The sequence below is a fragment of the Nilaparvata lugens genome, chromosome 2 (genome assembly GCF_014356525.2).
Source record: "Nilaparvata lugens isolate BPH chromosome 2, ASM1435652v1, whole genome shotgun sequence".
Classification (NCBI taxonomy): Eukaryota; Metazoa; Arthropoda; class Insecta; order Hemiptera; family Delphacidae; genus Nilaparvata; species Nilaparvata lugens.
In genome coordinates this window covers 33243896-33271082 of record NC_052505.1, presented here as the reverse complement: position 1 = coordinate 33271082, position 27187 = coordinate 33243896, and the positions used below count along the sequence as shown (strand labels likewise).

The 27187-nt window shown below is 34.9% G+C and overlaps 1 protein-coding gene across 5 annotated transcripts in view; it reads right to left on the bottom strand.

The window, feature by feature from the left end:
* Positions 1 to 27187, bottom strand: part of LOC111046741 (ADP-ribosylation factor 6) — a 43049-nt gene that overhangs the window by 4585 nt on the left and 11277 nt on the right. For 2 of the 5 annotated variants that reach the window (XM_022332358.2, XM_022332359.2), the window contains exons 2-5: positions 21935 to 22022; positions 15239 to 15344; positions 13188 to 13291; positions 10880 to 11078 (exon numbers count right to left, since the gene is read on the bottom strand). In XM_022332358.2, the coding sequence (XP_022188050.1) occupies positions 10880 to 11078; positions 13188 to 13291; positions 15239 to 15320 (385 nt within the window). In that variant the 5' untranslated portion in view covers positions 15321 to 15344; positions 21935 to 22022. Of the gene's footprint in view, positions 1 to 10793; positions 11079 to 13187; positions 13292 to 15238; positions 15345 to 21934; positions 22023 to 27187 lie in introns of those variants that run through there. The other 3 variants (XM_039421057.1, XM_022332360.2, XM_039421058.1) reach the window with 2 other exon arrangements.

Sequence of the window (27187 nt, the reverse complement as noted above, 5' to 3'; positions counted from 1 at the left end):
GCTCCTGAACTCTGGAGCAAATGCTCACGTATTTTAAAGATTTTTCATCAGGTGATTCGCCTTTGTGACCTTGCTTTGTTTTTATAACTCACGTAAGCGCTAAAATATGCAAGTATAGACACCGCTTGAGTTTGGACGTCTACTCTGTTCTCTATCCATAAATTGAGTTTCAAGTTAGTTGAGTTATGAATTTTGAAATAATAGCGTGAAAAAATGTAAATTCTATAATAATCTTCAGCATAATCTTATAATCTCAACAGCCTTCTTAAAATCGTCTTCACTCTCATCTTCTTAAATGCCTATTTCCTATTCCGTGATGACTATCTTTATATCGGATAGGTATCTTTTGTATTTATTTTAGGAATAATGGTGATATTATATCATGGTTGAATGTAAAAAGAGTTTTATAGTTCTCAACTACACGAATTAGTTGAGCCATTTTACTATGAGCAAAAGGTGAAAAGCTGGTCCATACTAGACTCACCTTTTTGAAGCATTTGCTTCAAAAGTTGAGCAAATGCTCTAGTTTATTCATACAATTTTGAGCATAAGCTTTTACTTTTGAGCAAATGCTCGAACTATTTTTTTGATGAGCGTGAGCAAAAGGTTTTGGTCACGTTTATTCATAGAAAATGAAGCATATGGTCCATATTTTAGAAGTATAAGCAAATGCTCAACTTTATTCATATTGCCCATTGCCTTCCTAGAGAATGCTGTGCTCTTAAACATTATAAAATTCAACTGAAGCTCACTGTTACTGAACTATCTAACTGCGCTATTGACATCATACTGCAATAAAAAGTGATTGCAGTCGATGTTCAGCTTTAAATCATCTTATAATCAATATTTTGCACTTTTCAACTGCTAAGGAGATCCATTAATAAATCTCTACTACATGTTTCTATACATGGAGATTCAAAACTTCACGACAATCTCTGAGGGGCACATAGCCTGCTTCCCATCTATAGCTAGAAACAAGATAAAATATAACACAAAACAAAGGTCCCCTAGTGCCCCTTGTTTGAAGATACACAGCTCAAGTGCTACAATATGTAGAATACCAGTTTGAAATCAATAAATAAACTCAGCGCACCCTATTCCAAGCTATTTGCCGCCTATGCTTTTTCTTTGTTACTGCCACTAGCTGATACCTACTACCTATAGTGAGGTCTACTTTACAATGGCAGTGGAGAGAGATGGGAGAACAGCGTTGCCGATTCTCTGCCTTGTCATTGACTTCTAGAGGAAAGCTGATAACGGTATATCTGATGAAGTATCAACTGGTCCATTATTTTAATTGAAAGAATAAACCCTTGTTCAGGATGAGAGCTACTCGCTACAACTGCCAACATCTCCAGCAAGCAGACAACAAATCAGACATCAATAGACATCATTACAAGCAGACAACAAATCAGACATCAATAGGCATCATTACAAGCAGACAACAAATCAGACATCAATAGGCATCATTACAAGCAGACAACAAATCAGACATCAATAGGCATCATTACAAGCAGACAAGAAATCAGACATCAATAGGCATCATTACAAGCAGACAACAAATCTTTGATGTAGCTCCTCACTACTTAGCATGCTAAACGCTCTCGACTGGCCATGGTAGGTACGCGTTGAAGGTAGAGACCAGTTTCGTCCGCGTTTGTTGCAGCTCTAAGACGTTGATGTTGTCAATATTTGACATAAGTAAGGGAGTTTGTTTGGAAGAGATCTACCCATACAATTAAATTATGTTGATATTCTTATGTGAATAATAAAAACAAATAAGGAGACGAAGCTGATATTAATTATCAATTATTATTAATCAATTATATTTCTACGTTGTTAAAAACGATCTGACAACGTTGCAGATTTAGAAAAAAGGATGGAAATATCTGATTTGTCGAATTGACACCAATGTTAATGAATACTGCCACCATAAAGTGGACCTCACTATATTACCTTAGAGAAAAGATAGCATAAGAAGATATCCGATGGTAAAGGTACGGTAGTTTATGTCCCAAATTTCAAGCAATTTTTTGTTAACTCAAGCTGATTACTGTCGACTACTATCTGTTATTACTGTTTTATTCGGGTGAGAGTTTAAGAACGGCACATTATGAGAAACTACCAGTGTCACATAGCTTCACGAAAAATATCTACTAGAACTATCGGCTTGAGTTAACATCGAAATTTGGAACATAAATTTCCTATACCTATTCCCTATTTCTATGTGGTATCTTTTTATGTTATATTTTCTCGTTGATTGCATTGCATTATTGCATTGCATTGCATTGCATTGCATTGGTACTGACCGTCAGGCAGATCCTGTTTGTTGGCGAATATGAGTATGATGGCGTCTCGCATTTCGCGGTCGTTGATGATGCGATGCAACTCCTGGCGCGCCTCGTCGATGCGGTCTCTGTCGGCACAGTCCACCACGAAGATCAGGCCCTGCGTGCCCGTGTAGTAGTGTCGCCACAGCGGCCGGATCTTGTCCTGCCCTCCCACGTCCTGACAAACAATTATTTGTATATTATAATGAATCAATAACTCTATTGACAAATCCACCTACCTCTTCCATATGCGTTTAATTGATTATAGAAAATGGAAAGAAATATATCACTACAATAAACTAACAAAGACTAGAAATTGCATATAAATTGTAATTTATTTGATGATGCTTCCTGCAGATGTCCTGAGATTGGAAAGATTAGTCAAATAAAATATTTGGGATTGATAATCGAGGAGGGATTCAAGTGGAGGAGGCATATTGAATACATATGCCTTAAATTAAGGTTTGTCTCCTAATTTTTTTCAAGTTGAGGTCGATACTTGATTTATCAAAGTTGAGAATGCTTTATTTTGCGATTGTACAATCTCTGTTAAATTATGGCTTGGTGGTTTGGGGAGGTACTTATGACACTCTTTTGTTACCACTATTCATTATCCAGAAAATAATCATAAAAGCCATATAAAAATTGCATTTTTCAGTGAACTGAGAGTCATGTCAATCCGTCAACTCCATGTGCTTAGCATATTTAAAGATTTAAATAAACATAGAAGGTCATTTTCAAGAATTAATGTAACTCATAGAACAAGATACAATTTGCATAGATATGTTACTTATGATTCTAATTTAACGGTCATTCAAGCCGATTACTGTCGAATACTGTCTATTATTACTGTTTTGGCCGGGTGAGAGTGAAAGAACGGCACAGTATAAGAGACTACCTACGTCACGTAGCTTCACGAAAAATAAATACTAGGACAATAGGCTCGAGTTAATAGTGAAAATTGGAACTTAAACGCCCTACAGCATGGGATATCTTCTTATGCTATCTTTTCTCTATGGTTCAACGCTAATCGGGGATTACATCCATCTACTTATGGACGCTTTTAATATAGTCTGTTATATTCAAAATTTAACCCAACAGATAATCAATCTTCGTTTAAACTGAAGTAATGCATATGGCCCTAGATCGTTCAATTCAAAATGTGACTTATACACATAACCTATATTTTAGGCTTGTGTTGTATAAGTTGGGAGTAGGGGGTTGGCACGCCTGCCATGTACTGGTAAACAAGTTTGAGAATAGCTCTGTGTACTTACGTGAATTATTAAACTATCTTCAACAAAAACTGTGAATTACGGTGTCGAGTGTGCAGTGCTTGGTATGGTGAGACGGGATTCATAACTTCAATAGAGTTTTTTGAGTAAACAATTTAGAAATCCTCTTTCGAGTTTCGGTTAACCTAACTGTGATTCAACTTCAAGCGATCAGAATTGAATTCATCAAACAACAGCTGATCGGGGCAAAATTGGACTTGCGAGTGAATCGAGGAAGGAACAGATAATAACTGTGCTGCGACGACCTTGACTGGTGCATTACGTAAACTCACCCTTTGCTTCAATCATCCTTATCGCGAGATAGATAAATGCATCTCTAACACCTGTTGAACGCCCAAGTGTTTAACTGTGATATAGGTCAAGAACTAAATTCTCGTTTCGTATCAATTTGTTATCACATTCAAACAGTTATACATGGATAGGTTCTTGTCAGCGGGTAGAGGGGATAAGCGAGATCGTTCATCACCGGAGAGTGAGCCAAATGCCGCAAAGAGGGCGACGGTAGCAAGCGCCGAAAAGCAAGGAATGCTTGATGATATGACGGAAATTATTGGAAAACTTCTTGATGAAAAGCTAAAGGTTTTAGCAAATAAAGAAGATATGGATGGCTTAACGAAAGAAATTCAAAGGCTTGTGAAGGAAAATGCTGAACTCAAAGAGGAAGTTGAGCATCTGAAGAGGAAAATAGTTCAAGTGGGTGAAAGAGTGAATAATATAGAAGATCGTTCTAGGAGGAATAATGTAATATTCAAAGGACTCCAATATAATTCCAATGAAGACTGCGGAAAAATTGTGGCGGGATTCTGTAAAGATGTTTTGAAATGCAGTAAAGAGATTATTATCAATAGAACCCATGTACTAGGACCAAAAAGGAACAATGCACCTCTCATCGCCCATATCCCTAGAGACGAAGACGTCGCAAGTATCTTCAGTCGAGTGAAAACACTGAGAGGCACCGGCTACATAGTGCACCGAGATTTCTGTGAGGAGACGAGGAGGAAGCGGGGAAAGCTGGCGCGTCTGAAGAAGGAGATCGCGCAAGTCGTCGGCCAGACACGGATGTCAATCGTCGCTGACAAACTCATCGTCGAGGGAGTCTCGTTCGCCTTGACTGGAGAGATGTGGCTTCACTGTGGCCAACAGGACGGTGTACAAAAATTAAAAGAGATGTTCAACTACGATTTTTCAAAAATTTTAGAAGACATTGCAAAAGACGCTAGAAATGATGAATAGGAAAAATGTGTCTGTCAGGTGCAGGAAAATGATAATGACTATAAAATTCTAGCTTATAATGTTGCAGGCTTGAGAGGTAAGTGCCAGATACCAGGTTTTATTGATTTTGTTCAAAGTTATGATATATTTTTTTTGATAGAAACTTTCGTGGAAGTGAAAGACTTCTGTAAATATATAAATTATTTTTCAAATTACAATCTTGAATGGGTATCAGCCGAAGAGAGAGGCATTTTGATAGGGCGAGTGGGGGAATTTTGTTAGGATTTAAAAAAGCTAGGAAAGGAGAATGCAATTTTCTTAAAGTAAATGGGATGCAGATAATAACAATGACCGTTGAAAGAGATAGGTCTTTATATTTGGTTCCAAGTTATTTTGTCAGTAGCTCTTCATGGGAAGCTGATTACAATGGAATGTGTAGTTTATTGGAAGCATGTGATAATGAAATAGAAATGATAATTATGGGGGATTTCAACGGTAGGATAGGGGAGGGACAGGTTCTTCCTGTCGAACTTATAGAGAGTGATTGGGGAATCGAGTCGATTAGATGCTCAAAGGATAAGGTTGTTAATGCAAGAGGGCGTATGATTATGAATATGTGTGATGAATTTGGTTTGACGGTGTTGAACGGTAGAATGAAGGGTGATTGGGAAGGAGAGTATACTTTTATTGGAGCTATGGGGTGTTCAGTTATTGATCTGTGTTTAGTATCAGCAAGCTTATTGGGAAAGATACATGATTTCATGGTGAGCAGTTGCATTTTCTCTGATCATATGCCAATTACTCTACGGTTAAAGCTTAGGATAAAAGACCAGCCCAATCAGATACTCAAGCCACAGTCGAAATTAAAATGGAAAAAGGAAAACGCGGATATTTACAAAAATGAGCTGGAGGTGAGATGTAGAGATTTCAACTCTGAGGGGGATGTAGATAATAGTTGGTCTAATTTATTGAAGATGATACATGAGGCTGCTGGCAGACAGGCGATTGATAAAAAGAGAAATTCCAAAATTTGTAAAAATATATGGTTTGATTGGGACTGTAGAAAAGCTAGAGATAAAAGTTTTGCTAATTTGCAGCTGTTTAGAACTTGTAATAATGAATGGACTAGAAACATGTACATAAGTGCAAACAAAGCATATAAAACTATGTGTACACAGAAAAAGAAGGATTATTACGAGAGCATTGGGAATAAATTCAAAGCAATAAGGGATACAACAGAATTTTGGAAGCTTGTTAAAATTTTCAAACGGAGTACATATAAGTTTTCAGTGGATATAACAGCGGAGGAGTGGGTGATGCATTTTCAAGGTCTGTTGGCTTTAGAGGGGAGGGCGAAGACTATCTTGTATGCTGAACCTTGTTGGCAAGATCATATTTATGACGCTGAGATAAGCCGTTCCGAAATAGTGGCAGTTTTGAAAAAGTTGAAAGATGCGAAAGCGACAGGAGTGGACGGCATACCAGGAGAATTTTTCAAATACGCCCCACAATGTTTCGTAGATGTATTGCTTGGAATTTTTAACAGCGCTATTGGGTTCGGGCAACTGCCGGCCTGTTTTGGAAAAGCTATCATTTTCCCTATACATAAGAAAGGGGACATTGCGCTAGTTCAGAATTATCGAGGTATAACATTCATAGATGCAGGAGTAAAAGTGTTTGCGGGGATATTACTGAGGCGATTCGAGAAATGGGTGAGCCAAAATAGCGTATTAACAGAGAGTCAAGCTGGTTTTAGAAAGGGGTATTCAACGGTAGATAATATTTTCAACTTGAGAAGTATAGTCGCATTGAAAACAGCAAAAAGAAGAAGTAGAGTGTATTGCATGTACGTGGATTTCAAATCTGCATTTGACGTTATAGATAGAAGGGCTCTCTGGTATAAGTTGCATGAAATGGGAGTACCTTCGAAACTGATCAAGATGACACAAGAATTATATAAATGTACGCGATCTGCAGTGTGCACATCGAATGGGCTTACTGGCGAGTTTGAGACATTTTGTGGCTTGAGACAGGGTTGTTTATTGTCACCCATGCTCTTCTCGTTATTTATTAATGATTTGTTGGAATATGTTGGTGAAGGGCTATGGATTCGTGACAGAAACGTTAGAGGATTGCTATATGCGGATGATCTGGTGATGTTGGCAGATGCGCCCAAATCCTTGCAGAGAATGATGAATAGACTAAAGTGCTACTGTGAAGAATGGGGAATAAATATAAATATGGATAAATCTAAAATCATGGTTTTCCGAAAAGGGGGAAGATTGGCGGGGCACGAGGAGTGGTATTGGGGAGAAGAGAAAATTGAAGTTGTCAACTCTTACAAATATCTAGGAGTGACTTTTACGTCCACTATGAAGTTCCGAACACATATTGCCGAAAGAGTGACAGCCGCTAAATGTGGACTTAATTCTGTGTGGAGTAGTGTCATTACTAATAATATAATTCCAGTGAAGGCAAAGTGGGAGGTTTTTGACGCAGCTCTGCGAACAGTTGTCAGTTACAGCGCGCAAGTCTGGGGTATTGAAATGTTTGAGGGGTTGGAGATTTTTCAGAGGTATTTCATGAAAAGATTATTCTCTCTGCCTCGCAGCACCCCCAATTACATTCTGTATTTGGAGACAAGGAGGGATCTGCTATTCTTTTACACTTTCAAGATGCACTATAAATATATTCTTAAAGTATTAGGGCTGCCAACATTACGACTGACACGTTTTCTGGCGGAAATAATGATTGAAAGAAACATGGGTTGGTTCAAGGAATGGAGGATTCTTAACAACAGATACCAATGTGAGGTGGGTGTATGTCCTATTAGTGTTCTCGATCGAGCTGCGGAATTGGAGAGGCTCCGGGAATGTATGATTCAAGAGTTTCGGAATAAATGCTGGGAGAGAGCGGGAAGGGCTACAATCCATGACATATATGTGAAATTGAAGCACGATTTGGGAGACAACGATTATATTCATGCCAACCTAAATAGAGCAGAAATAGCCATGATAGTCAAGTCAAGAGCAGCACTATGGCCTCTAAATTATGGAGTGGGAAGGGAGGGTCGTCAGCTGCTATGCTCGATGTGCAACAGCGGACAAAATGAAGATATCATCCATTTCTTGGGTAAGTGTTCAGTTTTGTCGGAGTTCAGATTTAGTATATGGGGAATGCGAGAGCTAAACGAGCGACAGGTTATTGATGTATTGAACGGGGAGAGCTGGGAGAAATTGATAAAATTCATAAGAATAGCCTGGAGGTACCGATCTCACCTGATTGAGGAGTTCAACACTTGATAATGCAATCTTTCTCCTGACTTAATTACATAATTAATTATTTTTGTAGAATCTAATAGTAGTCAACTCCTGGCAGACGGCCTGAAGGCCATTGCTGTATAAAATTTATCAAGTGTAATAGAACTACATAATTTTTATTATTTGTCAATCAATTAATTGATTGGATTTCTACTTCGATGAAACAATGAAATATAATTGAGCTCTGATAGACAATTTTACTAGACATTCTAACGATGATTCATTATTAAAAGATGTGAATTGTTCTCACGTTTTTGTTTATGAATGAATGCTATTTGAAAATCATCAAATACGATTTATGCTTGAATATTATTTTCTTGACTCGTATGTAATAAAATGTTTCTCTTTTTCAGAAACGGATGATTCTTGATATAATAATTTATTTATTTATAAGATTATTTATGTGAAAACGTATATTTTAATAACAATATTATCTGTATTGATGTTAATGAAATAATCAATTCCAGTAGGTGATTACGATTGGAATATAAGAAATAGCTATTAATTTGACCATTACATAATCTATTTGTAGGGTTTTTGGGGATTTTACTAGTAATTATTGTTTATAAAATTGATATCTTATACGAACTGTTCATTGATAGATTAATATAGAGTACTAACTGATATAATATTTTTAAAATGAATACCATAATACTTTGTTCCTTAGCATTTGTAGAAATATGTTGTACGGTATTGTCTCAAGAAATTTCTCTTTTTCACGGAGCTCTATTTAAAGAAATTCACAATGTAGTATTTTACGAGTCCACAGTTCCAATAACATTCAGTATTCCTAGGTCAAATCCTTTATTTGTTATGAGGAACCTTCTGAGTACTCCTTTAAAAATTGACTCATGTCCTTTCCCTTCCTCATCGGAGTGTGCAGTATTTGATCAGATTCATCGAACGGAGCTGCAACTTCTACAACTACAAGACGGCATTTACATTGGCAGCGATGACGACAACACTCCAGCTGAGAGCGAAAATCGACTACCACGCCGCGAACGCTCTATCGATACGATCGGGGCGGTCCTAAACTGGTGTTGCGGAGTAGCTACCGACGAAGAATTGGGCGCATACGTGAAAACCGAAACCGACATCACTTCTCATCTCAGTAATCTTCAAGACTTCGTTCACGCTGAACATGTCGAATTGATAGACAACACACGCAAGATGAACGGCATGGCAGAGAACGTGAAGAAAGTATTGAACAACATGAAGCATGACCTTATTCTTTGGCAAGAATCATTCACCCAACAGAATAAGTTTCAGAAAGGGAATACTACAACCGATGTACTGAAAACACAACTGAGGACTACTATTTTCATGTATATGATGACTCTATCTAACAACTACAATGAAATCGACATGAGATGCTACAATCAACAACTTTCTCATCACGTCATTTCAAAAGAAGACCTAAACAATCGACTTCAAGAACTCGAAAAGAAAATAAACAAGAGAAACTTCACCATATCAACAAAAGACAACGATAAAATTCGAAACTTGAAACTAACATCCTGCAGAAAATCCGACAACGAACTATTGGTTACCCTCAAAATACCAATAAAGAAGAAAAATTCAACTATTTCATTATTCCACCTGCAATCTATCCCGCTTCATTGGAATGGTCATACCTGCCGTTTGACCTCCCAACATCACCTGATACTTAGAGAAGAAAATAAACTGCAAATCCTGTCAGATGACGAAGAAGACGATTGCCAGTTCAAGCAGAAAGGCCTCTGCTTGATTCCGAGGAAAAAGATGTCGAACTCCGCCACCCAAGCCACTTGTCTCCACCTTCTAACATCACAAGCAGACAACAAATCAGACATCAATAGGCATCATTACAAGCAGACAACAAATCAGACATCAATAGACATCATTACAAGCAGACAACAAATCAGACATCAATAGACATCATTACAAGCAGACAAGAAATCAGACATCAATAGGCATCATTACAAGCAGACAACAAATCTTTGATGTAGCTCCTCACTACTTAGCATGCTAAACGCTCTCGACTGGCCATGGTAGGTACGCGTTGAAGGTAGAGACCAGTTTCGTCCGCGTTTGTTGCAGCTCTAAGACGTTGATGTTGTCAATATTTGACATAAGTAAGGGAGTTTGTTTGGAAGAGATCTTCCCATACAATTAAATTATGTTGATATTCTTATGTGAATAATAAAAACAAATAAGGAGACGAAGCTGATATTAATCATCAATTATTATTAATCAATTATATTTCTACGTTGTTAAAAACGATCTGACAACGTTGCAGATTTAGAAAAAAGGATGGAAATATCTGATTTGTCGAATTGACACCAATGTTAATGAATACTGCCACCATAAAGTGGACCTCACTATATTACCTTAGAGAAAAGATAGCATAAGAAGATATCCGATGGTAAAGGTACGGTAGTTTATGTCCCAAATTTCAAGCAATTTTTTGTTAACTCAAGCTGATTACTGTCGACTACTATCTGTTATTACTGTTTTATTCGGGTGAGAGTTTAAGAACGGCACATTATGAGAAACTACCAGTGTCACATAGCTTCACGAAAAATATCTACTAGAACTATCGGCTTGAGTTAACATCGAAATTTGGAACATAAATTTCCTATACCTATTCCCTATTTCTATGTGGTATCTTTTTATGTTATATTTTCTCGTTGATTGCATTGCATTATTGCATTGCATTGCATTGCATTGCATTGGTACTGACCGTCAGGCAGATCCTGTTTGTTGGCGAATATGAGTATGATGGCGTCTCGCATTTCGCGGTCGTTGATGATGCGATGCAACTCCTGGCGCGCCTCGTCGATGCGGTCTCTGTCGGCACAGTCCACCACGAAGATCAGGCCCTGCGTGCCCGTGTAGTAGTGTCGCCACAGCGGCCGGATCTTGTCCTGCCCTCCCACGTCCTGACAAACAATTATTTGTATATTATAATGAATCAATAACTCTATTGACAAATCCACCTACCTCTTCCATATGCGTTTAATTGATTATAGAAAATGGAAAGAAATATATCACTACAATAAACTAACAAATACTAGAAATTGCATATAAATTGTAATTTATTTGATGATGCTTCCTGCAGATGTCCTGAGATTGGAAGGATTAGTTAAATAAAATATTTGGGATTGATAATCGAGGAGGGATTCAAGTGAAGGCATATTGAATACATATGCCTTAAATTAAGGTTTGTCTCCTAATTTTTTTCAAGTTGAGGTCGATACTTGATTTATCAAAGTTGAGAATGCTTTATTTTGCGATTGTACAATCTCTGTTAAATTATGGCTTGGTGGTTTGGGGAGGTACTTATGACACTCTTTTGTTACCACTATTCATTATCCAAAAAATAATCATAAAAGCCATATAAAAATTGCATTTTTCAGTGAACTGAGAGTCATGTCAATCCGTCAACTCTATGTGCTTAGCATATTTAAAGATTTCAATAAACATAGAAGGTCATTTTCAAGAATTAATGTAACTCATAGAACAAGATACAATTTGCATAGATATGTTACTTATGATTCTAATTTAACGGTCATTCAAGCCGATTACTGTCGAATACTGTCTATTATTACTGTTTTGGCCGGGGTGAGAGTGAAAGAACGGCACAGTATAAGAGACTACCTGCGTCACGTAGCTTCACGAAAAAATAAATACTAGGACAATAGGCTCGAGTTAATAGTGAAAATTGGAACTTAAACGCCCTAAAGCATGGGATATCTTCTTATGCTATCTTTTCTGTATGGTTCAACGCTAATCGGGGATTACATCCATCTACTTATGGACGCTTTTAATATAGTCTGTTATATTCAAAATTTAACCCAACAGATAATCAATCTTCGTTTAAACTGAAGTAATGCATATGGCCCTAGATCGTTCAATTCAAAATGTGACTTATACATATAACCTATATTTTAGGCTTGTGTTGTATAAGTTGGGAGTACAAACCAAAAATGAAGAACAGAGAGATTGATTTGGGGTTTTTAAATTTGTTCTTTTCTGCAATTTTGTACTCTACTTTTACATTGTAGTCAATGTAATGATATTTTTGATATACATTATGCGGACAGTCAACTTGAATGAGATAATCCAATACTATCATAAGATAAGTATAAGTTACTCTTATAGAATAGAAATATAAGGATAGAGTCAAAAATCGAGCATTATGAGTATTAAAAAATGGTCTAAATAAATTCTTGTGTTTCTTCCCTTGAATCATAATCTAATTATCCCTTCCTATAATTCTCAAGATTGAGTAGTATGTAGCTTTCAAACAGTATTCCATTTTTTAAATAAAATATACCAATTGAATTCACATATGAATGACATACACACATAATACTGTATTTTTATTGTAAATAAGTAAATGCCGAGTGTACTGGCTGGCTGGAAAGCTCTGGAGTCAGTTTTGAGGTCGCATCTCATCAATTGATGAGCCTCTGTCATGACTTAAAGATTGATTTTGGGTAGACGGGACCGACGGATTCACGTGTCAATGCAAAAAACTGGAGTGGCCCGAAAAAATATCTGTCCTCGCCGAAATTTGAGACCGGGGCCTCTGGTTTACAAAGCCAGCGTCTAAAGCACTCGACCAAGGCCTCTCCATTGATTGTGAATTTACTTCACTATCCATATCTTTAAATGTAAGTAAATTGTATCTACGAAACATTCTCGTGACGGATGGTGGAACAAAATTCAGCATTCCAGATTATAATTGAGATTGTATCTTATGAAATAGAACAATACATTGTGATGGTATTTATGTATTATGTACAAGTATAACAATGATTGTGATTTTTATGACGTTGCCTATACTTGTTTTATACTTGTCGTTGGCAATAAATGGATTTGAATATCGTATTTATCTCAAAAGCTCATGTCAATTTCAATTGGACACAATTAAATTATTTTTCAACATGAGCTAATGCAGTATAGATGGGGGTTCTCTTCATAACCGAATTAATAACTGAAATACGTCGTATTGTTTAGTGTCATCAAATTAAATTGATACTTACCCATACGTTGAATTTAACATTTTTATAGGTAACCGTTTCTACATTGAATCCTACTGTGGGTATCGTTGTTACACTTTGTCCTAATTTCAATTTGTATAAAATAGCTGAAGATACATGGTTAAGGAGACAATCAAACAAGATATAGTTATAGATTTATAGATATATAATCAATAAATTATAATTGGTATATAAAGTGAAAATCTGATTACAATAGATATATTATGTGAAACAATAGAAGAGCAAAGACCAATCTCTACTACATTTTCTGTGAAGAGGTGTCTGGTGTAATTTGACTTGGACTTTACATAATCACTACAGTACTCGTCTTTCGTCAAGTTTATTTTGGCTTCATTTTGTAAATGAGAATGAGAAATATAGATAAAATTTATTCTTCGTACATTCAACCATGTACAACTTAAGTGTATGACTTACATTTCCGAACAAGAAATTTGAAAAACATTTTGAGTATTTTTTATGGCAACTATAATGATAACAATATACAGTAAATTTTCATTTTTATATGTGAAATGAATATTATTACTGTATCATTATCAAGAAAATATTTTGAAAATAGAAAAAATTGATCTTCCCTTGTCAAGGATAGAAAAACTATACAAAGCTGTATATATCTTTCTCCTATTCAGAATGGCTCGACTAGGCCTACTAGTCAAAACTATTCAAGAAGGTGACAAGGGGATCTTCAAGCAATAATTCATAGTAATGAGCATGAGCAGTTGACGTTTTCGTTTTCTGTGCTTATTATCTGAAACTATCAAAACATTTTGAATAATACCACCATGTTTAAAAGCAAAAGCCTAACCCCCTAAACTACTCTTTAACCTTTTTGAAACATTTCCTTTTAGGTTATGTTACTATTTTTTATTGATTCTGGTCAAGAAGGTTCCATACAGATGAGTTGACAACTTGACGCGAGCGAGCAAGGAGACACTCGGTCGTGTTCGGTGCCGAATGGTTGTCACCTGTAGAAGTTGTCATGCAGACAGGTTGATAACATGTCGGGAGCGATATATTTTCACTAGGTGACAATCTGTCGCCTGTGGCCAAAATGCCGAGGTGACGACGAGACGAGTGGACAACCTGTTGCGTAGCTGTTCACGAATATTGATGAATAATGACTGGAATAAAATACATACAGAGTGAGGGATATGTATGAGAACACCTTAACATTTCTGTTACAAATATAGTTTGACAATAGGCTTGATAGGGGATCCTATTTGAATTGAAAAAAACTTCTTTTCTGCCTAGGGAAGTTCTGCCTTAGACATTTCATAGCTTCTCTCGATATATGGAACGCTGGAGCCATACAGAATATTGAGGTTGATTTGCCATCTTCTCAATTTTGGCAAAACACGCAGCATTGTTAGATATCTATCTGAAATGACAGTAGCGTTTTCTCAAATAACTAAGGGGATTGATAAAAATCAATTACAAACAGAAAATCTCTATCTTAATCCACCAACGTTCCTCCACGGCAGATAAGGCAAGGTTATCTCTTGCACAGCACTTTGTTATCAACTTCTCACAACGACTACAGGAATGTTGGTAAAAAAAACGAACGCCATTTTTCAAATGTTGTTTAAAAAAAAAATAATATCAAATATTATTGATGTTCAATTTTTTCTCCCTCTCTAATTATAAAAATGGCATCATTCAAGGTACATAGGCTACAGGATGAAGGAAATTTGAATTTCGTTCAAAAATGAGTAGCCTATGTAACAGCTATTCAAAATCACCGAATCCTCCATACTTCGTTGCCCAACCGTGTATTTTTCTTGTGTACGGACCAATTTCTCTGCTTCCATCCTCTTTATATTGATGCCATCAATAAAAAGTGTGGAAGCTTTCAATTGGCCTGTATACAATTTCTTGGTCTTATGACCTCATTACAATTTATTGTAATGTAATGCAATTAGTTCAAGTACAAGAATAAACTATCGATTCAAAACTCTACAATATTGTACAACATATTATTTCACAAATAAATATTGTTTCAACGTTTAATTATATGCTTGAAGCATTTGAAAGGATACTGGTTTTGCCGGCTGCGTCTAGGCCAAGCATGAGTATCCTCATCTCCTTGTTTCCAAATATCTTGGAGAGTAACTTCCCCATTGTGGATCAAAGCTCGCCAATCTACTGCAAAAAATGAAAAATCAATTATTAATTTGCTTTAAGATTGATAATATATTAGGATTGATCACTGAAAATATTAATCGGAACAGAAGAAAAATATAGTATACGACCTCCTACTAACAATAGCAAAAACAAATATTATTAATATGTATTTTACACTTGTACTACACATGTAGTTATACTTGTATTTTCAAATGACAGTAGAAATCTCACGTCAGTGTTGGTATTTTCTAACAAAATAACTAATAACAGAAAGAGGAACTTCGATTTTAAAATATACATAAATAATCAATTAAATTGAGATGAACTGTTCAAAATTTAATTATAGAAAAACTCAATGTTTTAAAAATATTTGGATTGGCTAAGACTTATTGTTTTTCACTTTATCAAAGTACTGGCTCTGTAAAACTACATGAATTCTCATCCAAATAAAAAAGGGATTGAATGTGTAGGGAGGGGCCGGTGATGCGAAATATGTGGCATATGCACTACACACCGCACCGCACGGCACTGCAATCTAGTGTGTCGATAATTAAAAGGGGAGAAATGAGTGAAAGGGATTGAGTGAGGCCCTTGTCATTTGGAGATGGTATCGCGCGTCGCTTTTGTCTTCTCTGCGGAAACAACTTCAAGAATGACGGCGATTCACTTCAAACTGCCAACATTCCTTATAAATAACATTAATGCTCCCCATTCAGCCAATGCTGACTGTTTGAAGTGGTTCTAAGAACAGCGCTACCGGCATTCATTGCTGCCACAACTTGGGGTGAAACGGGAGAAAGTGCGAGCGGCGGCGTTCAATGAAGGGTGCCGGTTTGCTAGCAATCCAACAATTGCACACACGTGCGATAATCATCCAACATGTGTTATTATTTCTAGTAGTATTGCTTATGTGTATTTTCAACACTAAATTCAAAGTCAAAATTCTATATGTTTCAGTTTCGGATTATGTTTCTCATGTTTCGGAATCATTGTGCTGAATTTAAACTATGTTCTTGAGTTTCATTTACCTTACTTTTTAAATGATTTGCTTCATAAAATGAAAATTTTTATAATAAGAGAATTTTTTAAAAAGAAAATCCAAAGTTTTGAGCTCATTATAGTTTTTAAATCAATGTAAACTGATAAAATATTAAAATCGTGATCATAAATCATGATGCACTTGATATATAATTTATAATAGTAGGTATTATAAATTCTATTTTATTGATAAAGCTAGTCAGTCATTCACTGTCCGATTTGTTATCCAACTTGTTGGACTAACTATTAGTAGGATAGTTTCCACCACTCACACTCCGACTTGTTTTCCAACTACGAAGTTGCTTGCTCTCCAACCAAAACTTTCAAGTTGAATTTAACTTTATAGTAGAATAGAAAACAATAACAAGTCGGATGTCGGACCTTCGTGTTGGAATGTGGATGATCCAACTCGTCCGCATAGACTTCCACTCACAGTCCGATATCGGATCCAAAATTGGCTGTTGGTCTACAAGTTGGACAAGAAATCGGACAGTGAATGACTAGCTTTATCAATAAAATAGAATTTATAAGTGCATCATGATTTATGATTGATAGCAATATCTAATATCATCTATATTTGTTTAGAAGATTAATATCATAATGCTTTACATTGCACGATACTTCAAAGATATAGAAAATGGACATCTCCACACATATTTTTATAGTGAGACTACTACAAAGACACTATTATAATAAATTTATCTTCACATTCAAAAAGTAAAACAATTGTTTCCAAATTACTCCTCTGTGATAGTAATGTTTCTGGAGGTCAATATTTTTTTATCTATAACACATCTTTCTATTTCCAACAATTTGATTTTTCTTCTTTTTTTCAAAGTCCTCCGGGTTGGTTAAGGCTCCATTTCTAATTATAATAATTAGTAGAAGTCTAGAGATCTTGGATACTGGGGCAATAGCGTTTTAGATATAATTCCTACTAATGGAACAATATGAAATTCCTCCTTCCCAAATCCCAGCTACTAAGATGTGAACAGAACGATTATTTCGCTTCTCAACGACAAGAAGCTGCTCAACATGGATGCTAAATCACTTTCAAAGTTGGGCGGAATCGATCGATGCTAGGGACGAACATCGCAAGTTACCAAACTTCGGTGATCTAATGCCAACCAAGTCGTGCTGGGGATGTGAAAGGGCATCAACATTGGATAAATTACTGCCCTCAGTTAAAACAGATATGTCCTGTGACGTTCAATCTATCCGTTACCAATCCCATAAAACCTTTAACAACCGATTAATATGTTTCGATGGATATTCAATTTTGTCGTTGTATACATTACATTATTTTTTAGTAGAATTTTATACTAGTTTAAACCACTAGCATACATAGCGGTAAATGCAATCAGTCTAGCGGACCTAATTAATTAAAAACGAGACATTACAATGTATTTTGTAATTTGATTGGAACATGAACAGTGTACTAAAATGTCATTAAAAAAATTAATATCAGGATTCTCAGGGGAATAATATTACACACAAAAAAAGAATATTGTTATTTGAACTACAAGCACAAATCACATTTTTCTCTGTGATTTTCATAAAATCACAGTTTTAACAATTTAAAATCACAGTTTTTACAATTTTCATAAATTTTATAGATCTCCAAACGAATAAATAAATATGGTTTGTTATTCGATAACTTTTGAAAATTCTATTTTATTATCAATACTTTACCACCACAGTATTTACAGGTTCCATTGGAGATGACTATTTTTCTGAATATGACTGAAGGTATTTCTAAATTCAGTATTAAAATACTGTGTTACCAAGCATATTGAATTAGTCTATTGTGATTCAAGATGCTGAATTCCCTCCAATTTGATTCTTAAAACAAACAATTTTGCAATCCTCCTAGTTCTCCTTTGATATAATCAAGCTACAAACAATAACATGAGTCCTATGCAATGCAATGGTTAACGGCTGTACGCTACCGGCACCGTTATCGAGCGAAGGATGTTGTCATTTGTCATCAATGACTATTACTACTATAAAAACACATCAAAACAAGAAGGGGCGAACGTTTAGAATGAATAGTATGATAGTATCGATTTCTAGAAACGGATCATTATAGTAGAAAGAGGTCAATATCACCAGGCAACACGCAATCGTGGAATCGAAAACGGGTGGGTGGAAAATTATTATTCGTCTTGTAGAAGGACAACTACAAATAGCAATAGAAATGCTTTATATAAACAAATTTGTTACAAGAAAGAAACTTGGGCGCAGATAAGGTCAGTGAGCTTCCTACACGAACGAATTTCAACGGGCCAAATTTGTTATTTAATTTAGTGTTGCAACAAGTATCCTTCCACGTTGATTACTATCACTGAATTTTCATGGAACATAAATATTCACATACGTAGGAAGTAAATGACACTCGTTACTTTTTGTATGTCATACACACTTCTTATTTATGTATTCTAGCATCACTGATAATTACAAAATATTATAATACTTTTTTGTAGACTATGTGTCACATAGTTTACATGGATAATAAGTTTCGTAACTTATGTTGCAGAATTGATCCGCAACGAAATAAAACAACAATAAGTTTACTCGTTTTACTTGGATAAACTTCTAACTCACAAATTACAATAATTTCGTTTTCATTGAAACTTTATCTTTTTATACATAAAAACAAATAGGCCTTTGCCTCGGGAGCACCTAATTATTTCCTTTCAGATGTTTGTGTGTGTAAAAGTGATATTTTGTTTTTTTTTCACGACAATAGCTATATACAGACTTTTGTATCACTCAACTAACTATTCATACAGTGTAATTGATATTATTTTATATAATATTGTTTTTTGTTCTTTTGTACACATCTTAATGGAAATAAAAATTATTATTATATATCGGCGAAGCGCCGTTAGCTTTGCTCAAAAATCAGTACTGACAAAAATCCAAGAGATGATGCTACCATTGATTTTTTTATTTCTAACATTGTTTACCCAATTGCCGTATTTTTCAAAATAAAAATAGAAATCGCACATTTGTTGTCGCTAACTTTGATTTAGTAAAACTTTAATCCAATTTGGTTCAATATAACGTTTACTGAGTCACATTACTTTTGCAAGTGTTATAATATAATAAGGATCAAAAACCTATGAATCTGAATTGTTGATAGTTCAGTGCAAACAATGCTAAACTGATAGATTGATAGGCTGAACGCTATGTCTAAAACTATAGAAGGTAATTTGTGCGGATTGATCGGAGTGGTCACGAGACATTAGCAGAGCAGAGGAATCCCGTGGGAACATCGACCTTGGCCTTAAAATGTCGAAGCGCAGTCAGTCTGTGCTCCTCTCTTTCTCTTGATTGAATGTTTCCCTACTTTTCGTCATCATATTCTTCTTCTTCTCTTTCATCACCTTCTCCTACTTCTTGATCATCCTCTTTTTCTTCTTCCCCTGATTTCATACATCTCCATAATCTACATTTTTTCATTCATTATAATCTTCGTTCTCTTTTACTTTCACTCGATGTTCTTGATTAATTCCACCTTCTTCTTCTCCACTAACTTCTACTCCTCCTTCCCCATCATTACCGCCTTTCACTCTTCTTCATCACTGCCTTCTCCTTGTTTTACATTTATCTCCACCTTTATTTGTCTTTTCTTGATCAACCTCTAGGGTTGTGTGGCAGAGGAGACCTGGAGTCTTAACTACACCCAAATAAAGGCAAATAATCAATCAATCTCCCTCCTATTAACAACCTTCATCACTCTTCTCTTCTTAACCGTATTATTCTTCTAACCCTCTCCTTTCACCTCTTTCAGTCAACCTTCATTCTCTTCTTCTTCTTTCCTTTCTTCTCATCTTCTTTTACTTATTCATCATGGCCTACGTGTCCAGCGTGGTCGGCAATTGAGTAACGGCATCGTGACGCGCAGTGGCCGCCGCTTGAGTAGATCGCTTGGAGAAAGCACCTTCCTTCCTTTCTTTAGTTCTTTGTTCCGAAATGTCGGCCCACATTTCTCCTCCATCATGGCTAAACGATGGTTAAGAACTAAAACTGACCAAATTTGAAAATTGATGGCCTCAATCATCTCCATTGATTTTACCAAGACTTTAAAAAACATTTTCTTGTTTAAACACAGCTCACGACAAGTACAAAATGTATGTTCAGTACCCTAAAGATTATAACAATAAGTACATTATTTTTCTTAAAATTGTGATGTGGTGACAATCATGATATCACATTATTATTGTAGCACCACAATTAAAACAGGATATTAATTTGGAATTTCAAATATTATCTCTCTCCATCAAATAAATTTCATAATTCTCAAATGAGATCAGCTAAATTACACAAGTTTGCTTATAAAAATCTATTCAAACCCCGCCGATTAATATGAACACAATACAGTATTATATTTTCGTGAATGAAATTGAATTTCATATTCATATAGTTGAACATAATTTTTTTACAGTTCATACTTTGTGGAAATCATTGAATTATATTAATAAAATAATGGATAATGATCAGATTGGATTTCTTCATCCATGTAGACTACAATGCAAATTATTCTGGCTTTTATACTAATTCATAATAACTATCAATATAAAAATAACTACCCAGGGACTGGAGATTATATGAGTATAGCCTCCAGCAAAAAATACAGTCAATTTTCCAAGTCAATCTTCTTTTTCACTTCAACACGAGTGTTCCTTCTCTGTCGCGATCAAACTGTTACGACGCTCATTCATTTTGCGAACGCAAACACCCTTATCTAGTACAATAGCTAGTTAGGCAAGATCGGAAAAGCGGGGTGGCACTTTTCCAATACTCCTTCCAGACAAGCAGTGAAAATAAAAGTTGGCACTAACGTTGTCTCGTCTAGCCATGCGGCTCGAAATGTTTGCAGACACATGAAAAAAGTATGAAATTCGGGAACGAGGAGATGGCTGTAAGCTTGCAATATTTCGCATCATCTGAATTTTAGACAAGCAAGGCGATGAGTAGGAATATCGTGTATGCCAGGCTTCGCCTTTACAGGTTACTTCATGTAACTTACTGAATTTGTTCACGTTGTTTTTCCTAAAACAATACTCTTTATATTTAGACTATTTCTATTCAATTGTAGACTACATCTATACTACTTCGCTAGGAAGGAAAATTATATTAATATCAGTTTGCTAAGCCACAGTACAGTGTCTGCAGATTATATTGAAGATATTGAATCCCAGTTGTATTATAGTTAGATAAAACAGAAATAGATAATTCGTATTTTCTGATAATTCATTGAGGAATCAACTCATAATTTTTTTCTTCTTACATCGAGTTCAATTTCCATGAATTAAAACCTACAATTATATATGCGATTACGTTTATAGATCTTGATAACTTGAGTTATTCATGATGTTATAGGAAGTACAGGATAAAACAATCGTTGAAAAACAACAATATCATAATATGAATAAAATTTCTAAAAAATGAAATGTTGACCATTTTTCCTACTGAAATTCAATGTTGCTCCCTATTTGCAAAAATATACAATAAAATGAAATGTTCTGAACTATAAAATACCGATAGAGCTTATCGCTTAACCTTACCTTTCATTAACTCAACGTCTGTTGTCCACTTGTAGTCAAATGAATAAATGTTATTCCAAAGGAAGTGAGAAAAACCAAATTCGTTTCTCTGGAAACAGAAGAACAATCAATTAAATTGGTAATCTTTAATTATCTATAAATATTGATTAGGATATGAATAGATCATTCTCAATCAATCATCTTACATAAATGGTGGATTGCAAAAGCAGGAATAAGCTACAATGAATTATTAAATAATACTGAACCCGGTATTTTACATAAGAATAAGGAAGTGATAAATTTAGCTAAGAAATATCTTCATTTAACTGTATTCTAACAATGTTGATAATAGAATGACATACTTTGCTTTATAGAAACAAAGGAGTGATATGAGGATAGAACATGGATTCGATAAATGAATCTGAAGCCCTGAATTATTGCATCACACGGAAAAATATACCAAATTCTCAACCATTCACATATCCTTGAAATTTAAAATCTTTAATATTATTAGATATAATATATTTTGCAAAGCTGAAATTATGTAATGAAAGGAAAGATCATACACTTAAAAAAATTATTCTAAAAAACCTACTAATATTGCAATACATAAGACCTATATTTTAATAGGAATCATACAAAAATAGAAAAGTACGCGCAAGGTCTATTTAGATGAACATGAAGCGTTATTGCAAATATTTCAGTACAGGGAAACATCTTAACCATAATTTTTATCAATGAAGACAACAGGTGAAACAAATTTTGCCTCCTCCACATAATACAATGACAAACAAAACAATAAAATGTTAAAAATATAGCAACACATAAATAAGATGGTATAGGAATACAGAAGGGGAGAAAAAAGCGGTGGGCCTATATTGAGATGGGTGTGAAGCGGTGATTTGCAATATTACAGTACAATCTAACTAAATGCGCCACTTAACCGGTTGCCCGTTTTGCGATCCGTTAGGTAAGGCACGAGGGCCAGTGCCAGGCTGCCAGCGAGCCAGCGCAGTGCCAGTCATATGAATAAAGTGGAGTGAAGCTGTGGCTTCCGGCTGAGCAGAGCAGAGCCAGAGCAGACCGCTGCGGTCGCTGGAAGGTCGTCACGGTTCACCGCCACCAAAACAATCACATGGCTTCAGATACAAGTCACAAGTCAGACGAGACAACATAGGTATCGGAGAATAGAACGTGGGGGAGATATAATCATATAACAAAATGCAGTCATTCATAAAATTCTGGTTATAAAGAATTTGTTTGAATTTCCTTGAACGTCCCCAACACCCAATGTGAAAATAAGCCAATTATTAACATCCGAATACAACGAGTTTTTTAAAACATTAAAACCGTAAATATATCTTACTATAGTAAGATTCTTTAGAATATAGGTTAATCATATAATTATAGGTTATACAATATACAAATTGCATTGCATACAAATACCATTTTATAGACCAATTATCTAATATATTCTTCAGAATATATACATTTAAACATCCAATATCACTATCCTGATAAAAATTCCTCAATTGTATTTAAAAATCCCTTCAACGTATGGTACTCATAAATTATTAATTTTTTAGTAATCTGTAAATTATCCCAATTAAAATTAAAAGTATCCCAATAATTAATAAGAATTCTCAATAAACCAATAGTTTCTCCCGTAGTTTGTTTCGGGATTCGACTGTATTTGCTTGGTTTTAATAATTCTACCGCTGTTGTATAGTTTTATATTGAAGTACCTACTTCTTGATAAAATATAATACTATCATAAAATCTCTGTAATCTTATTGATTCTGTGGATTGTTGTAATAATTAAAGCAACATCAATAATTTGCTCTTCTGTAGTCTGTGAATTGTAATTGTAAAGTGGGATGCTACACTTTAGTTAATGAAAATTAATCGAAGTATGTAAAGGACTTTTTTTCCATATTGTGAATGTTTTTTCATGTTTAATAAACAAATCTGACATGGGTTACATGACAGAGAAAATAAATAAATAATTCAAGCAACATCAATGATTTGCTCTTAACACATCAACAATTCAAATACGTTTCTAGGATTATTCCCACATGAGCCTTAGGCTTCAAAATAGGGAGTAGTGAACTTTATACTACGTATAGAGTCAACTCTAGAATACTAGTCTACTATATTCTCTAATATAGATTTCACTGATATAGAGAGAAATGATAATGAGAGTTGAATGGATCTTCAGTTTTACGAGGGTTCCAACTTCCAACTACAGTAATGTGATTTTGAAGCTTGTTTTTAGATAATGGAGCATCAAACACTTCTCCTTCTGCAAATACAAAGTGCACTTCACTTATCTAATCTGAACAATTAACGACCACTGGAGATAAAATTGATCTCAGTTCAAATCCAATGATACACTTATACTCGACCCATGAATCCATGAGTACAGATACAGCAGCAGGCTATCCAACTTTCAGCATCATAATAATTGGTTATTTCCTGTATATTTGCAAGCTGTAATCACATACCCAAAGGATCAGTCATTTGCATCCATTTCTGACCGGATGCAGTCAGCGACATTTTGTGGACTTAGCACGTGCTTCGATTACATTATAGCATTGAACTTCAAACTGCAACTCTTGCAGTGATGTCACGGATACAAGAATAGTTTGGAACTAATATTTATTTCCTCTGAAGTGTGACAGCAGTCATCTGCTTGAAATGCATGGAAATTTTGATTATAATATAAATATTACATTGTTGACAAATCCATATTTATTCATTTGGAGGGAGTTCATTGACAGCTTGTCCAATAGTTGTGATCAATAATGAACTACATAAAACTAGATATTTTCAACTAATTTGCTTCTGGACTGAAAAATGATAATCATGATTGAATTTGAACTAATTTCAAATATAGCGACTCAAAGTGGACATGTTTTCCAATTGCTAGGCTCCAAGCTATTCAAGAAAAATTATCTACAGAATTTACAAATGAGAATCGATGAAGTGTGCATATTTCAGCTAACATGACCTTACATTCCACAATTGTTTCTATAAATTTGGAAATTATAGACTTTTAGTGAAGATACCTATTTTGTTTTTCCATTATTACAATGATTAGGCTTGTCAAATCAATGAATTCGAAATAAATGGAGAAACATATATAAGTGGGTTGGAGTTTCAGTATTGAATTCAATCTTGTATTGAAAATATAAAACCTGCCTTGGAAATGTATATCTGTGATTGAATAGAAAAAAATTCTATGAGATAAATTCAAAGCAGCATTAGTGAATTATACCAGTAGTTTCAATATTATGGTAAATTTCTACATGAAAATGTAGTATAGACCAGACCGTTGTCCTAGTTTATAAATCCTTTTCCTGGAACTGGAGAGCAATTCAATTTCGAAGCAATAGCTTTTAGCAACGATGCATTGGATTGGTGACCAAATCGCCAATTATTGTTTCTGTGTGAGTGCTGCCGGCTCCCGATAATGCAGCCTCTGCTCACCGCCAGCTAAATGCTCCGACAAAATTAGCATTGAAAAAGGAATTAATCCCTAAATGGATTGGTGACGATAGATTATGTTCAGAGAGTGGCAGCAAAACATTACTCTCAAATGATTAAATTCTTATAAAAGTTTGAATGATTTGAATAAAATGTTACAACAGAATAAAAACATGAGTTTTATAGATGATTCTCTATTGATTTTTCTGATACCAATAATACGAATAATACTGATAGACATCTACAACGTAAAAGTAGAAAATATGAAAGACTTTTTGAATTGTCGAAACGAAAATTTAAAAACGCTTACCATTAATTATAAATGAAACGAAAAATAAATGAAGAGAAAACGTTGTAGAATATGAATACAAACTAATGTCAGGTTGTAAGAACATTTACTAATTTTAGTCGACAAATAATGTTATTCAACGGAAGCAATACCAGAAACAGAAGAATCAATAAACTAATCTGACAATGCGACTACTGTACGTCATTTTCGGAGGTTAAATTCAATTGTATATTTCTAACAATTAACTCTACATCCAAACTTCTCAAACTACATCCAAGAAATGTTGAAGGTAGACTAGCTTTACTGGGTTCAAAATGATAATTCAATTATATTCACATAAGATTTATTCCTTAAGTGAAGAGGTAAATGGGACAAAAAAGAACAATAAAGCATTGAAAATAGACTTTGAATCGAATAAGCTGTCCCACCAAAGTTCTCCAGTAAAAATATTGTATCACTCATAACAAATATCTAGAATATTATTCTTACTTCTTAACCACCTTTCTTATAAAAACTGTTTAATAGCAAGCATCCTCTGCAGGTGAGCTGGAGTAAGAGACGTCCAGAATATTATAAAAAGATTAAATTTTTCTAAAATTGATTCTGAGCACGCCAACTTTCACTAGTTTCAATTCAGCTGTAACACTTTCCGAAGAAATCAGGGTAAATGGCAGCCCGTCACTCGACCATCAACAGAGTGACTGGCATCGTTGTTCCTAATGGCAAAAAGGAGAGACCTTCACTGATATCAATATTCAAGAAGGTTATTTCGAGCCGTCAAATACAAACACAATCTGAAACCCTCCACCTATGAGTAGGCAACTAGTTACTCCTTCTCACTTTTATCAATGGCGTTCCTAGAAAATGATAGAGCACAGCGAAACAAGTGTATTCTGAACCACCTGATAAGAGGCTCTTATCAGCAGAGGCAGTTTGGTTGACAACCCTTGGACGATGACGACTTTTAAAGTCATTACGGGCAAGATGAAATTTATTTTTTAGGAAACATAATCTATTCATGGTTACATATTTTGGAATGCAAAATATATTTAAGGTTCAAGTTATTATTATTATTATTTAGGATGGGTACTATTCATTTGTAGCAGCTTCATCAGCAGGTTATACAGTATAGTAGTATACTATATGTATGTATGTATATGTATATGCAGGTATAAAGTAAGTAGTATGATACAAAGTAGATGAAAGATAGTACCAGTGGTAGACAGGTTAAGACGCTTTCCTCTTCGCTGTGAAAATTTATTCAGCACAATAATTAATAAATCATAAATATTCCATTACAGATCTGCATTCATTAGAGACTTCATTAATGAGCTTGTTTACTTGTTATCTTGAGCGGTATTTCATGATACTTTCTTGATTGGAATAAAACAGAATGTTTTGCACTATCCAAGCACAAAAATTATCTATGAAATATAAATTTTAGACGAAACAAATTTGAGGAGTTAAGTTCTAAGGTAGTAATTTTTAGTGGTAAAAAT